At 69.0% G+C, this 674-nt stretch overlaps 1 protein-coding gene across 1 annotated transcript in view; it reads left to right on the top strand.

The window, feature by feature from the left end:
• The window catches only part of PPP3CA (protein phosphatase 3, catalytic subunit, alpha isozyme), a 21,500-nt gene extending 21,050 nt beyond the window's left edge, over nucleotides 1-450 (top strand). Inside the window, exon 11 of the mRNA XM_012727724.1 lies at nucleotides 351-450. Coding sequence (XP_012583178.1) covers nucleotides 351-450 — 100 coding nt within the window. The remainder of the gene's footprint in view (nucleotides 1-350) is intronic.
• The last annotated feature ends 224 nt before the right edge of the window (nucleotides 451-674 follow it).

Here is a 674-nt window from a genome sequence, read left to right as displayed (position 1 = left end):
CGCCCGCCGCGGGGCTCCCCAGGCGCTGAGCCGGTTCCCCTTTAAAACAATGTCTTCCAGTTGTATTTTGTTCTTGCAAGGTGACTGCTCTTTCTCCCAAAGGCGCGGGCGTGGCCGCCGTGGCTGCCCGTGACGCGCCGCGCGTCGGGACTGTAAGAGAAAATACAACTGCTCCCTAAATAGCGGTGCCGGCTGCTATTTACCGGGCCGGGCCCCGACGCAGTGTGCATCCTCGTGGACAGTTGGCTGTTTTCTGTGGTTTCTGTGACTGTGTCGTGTCCAGTCCACTCCGGTGTGAATCGCTAACCCACTGTGTGGCCCGGGCCGGGCAGCGCTCTCTCCCGTAGCAGGACGGACGAGAAGGACGCGCGCCGCCCGGCCGGACTCACGGCGGCCGCGGGCTGCCAGACCCGGACGGCACTGACCTTGGACGTGGTGACGTGGCCCTGAGCCACCACGAGGACGGACGCTTTCTAGCCCACGGGGCCGGGAGACAGGCGGGCGCCACGCCCAGCCCGGTGGTGGCTCAGCGTCCTGGCCGAGCTTCCCTGTGGGCTGCTGGCGGCAGACCCAGCCCGAGGGGGCTGCGGCTCCCCGCTCACCCCCACAGGGTCGCCACGGCTCCCCACCCCCACCCCGCAGGGACGCCACGGCTCCCCGCTCCCCCCCCAGGG

This window comes from Condylura cristata, unplaced genomic scaffold (genome assembly GCF_000260355.1).
Source record: "Condylura cristata isolate star-nosed mole 26May11 unplaced genomic scaffold, ConCri1.0 scaffold00021, whole genome shotgun sequence".
NCBI lineage: Eukaryota > Metazoa > Chordata > Mammalia > Eulipotyphla > Talpidae > Condylura > Condylura cristata.
The sequence above is the reverse complement of the archived record's forward strand: the minus strand, read 5'-3'. Positions and strand labels throughout refer to the sequence as shown.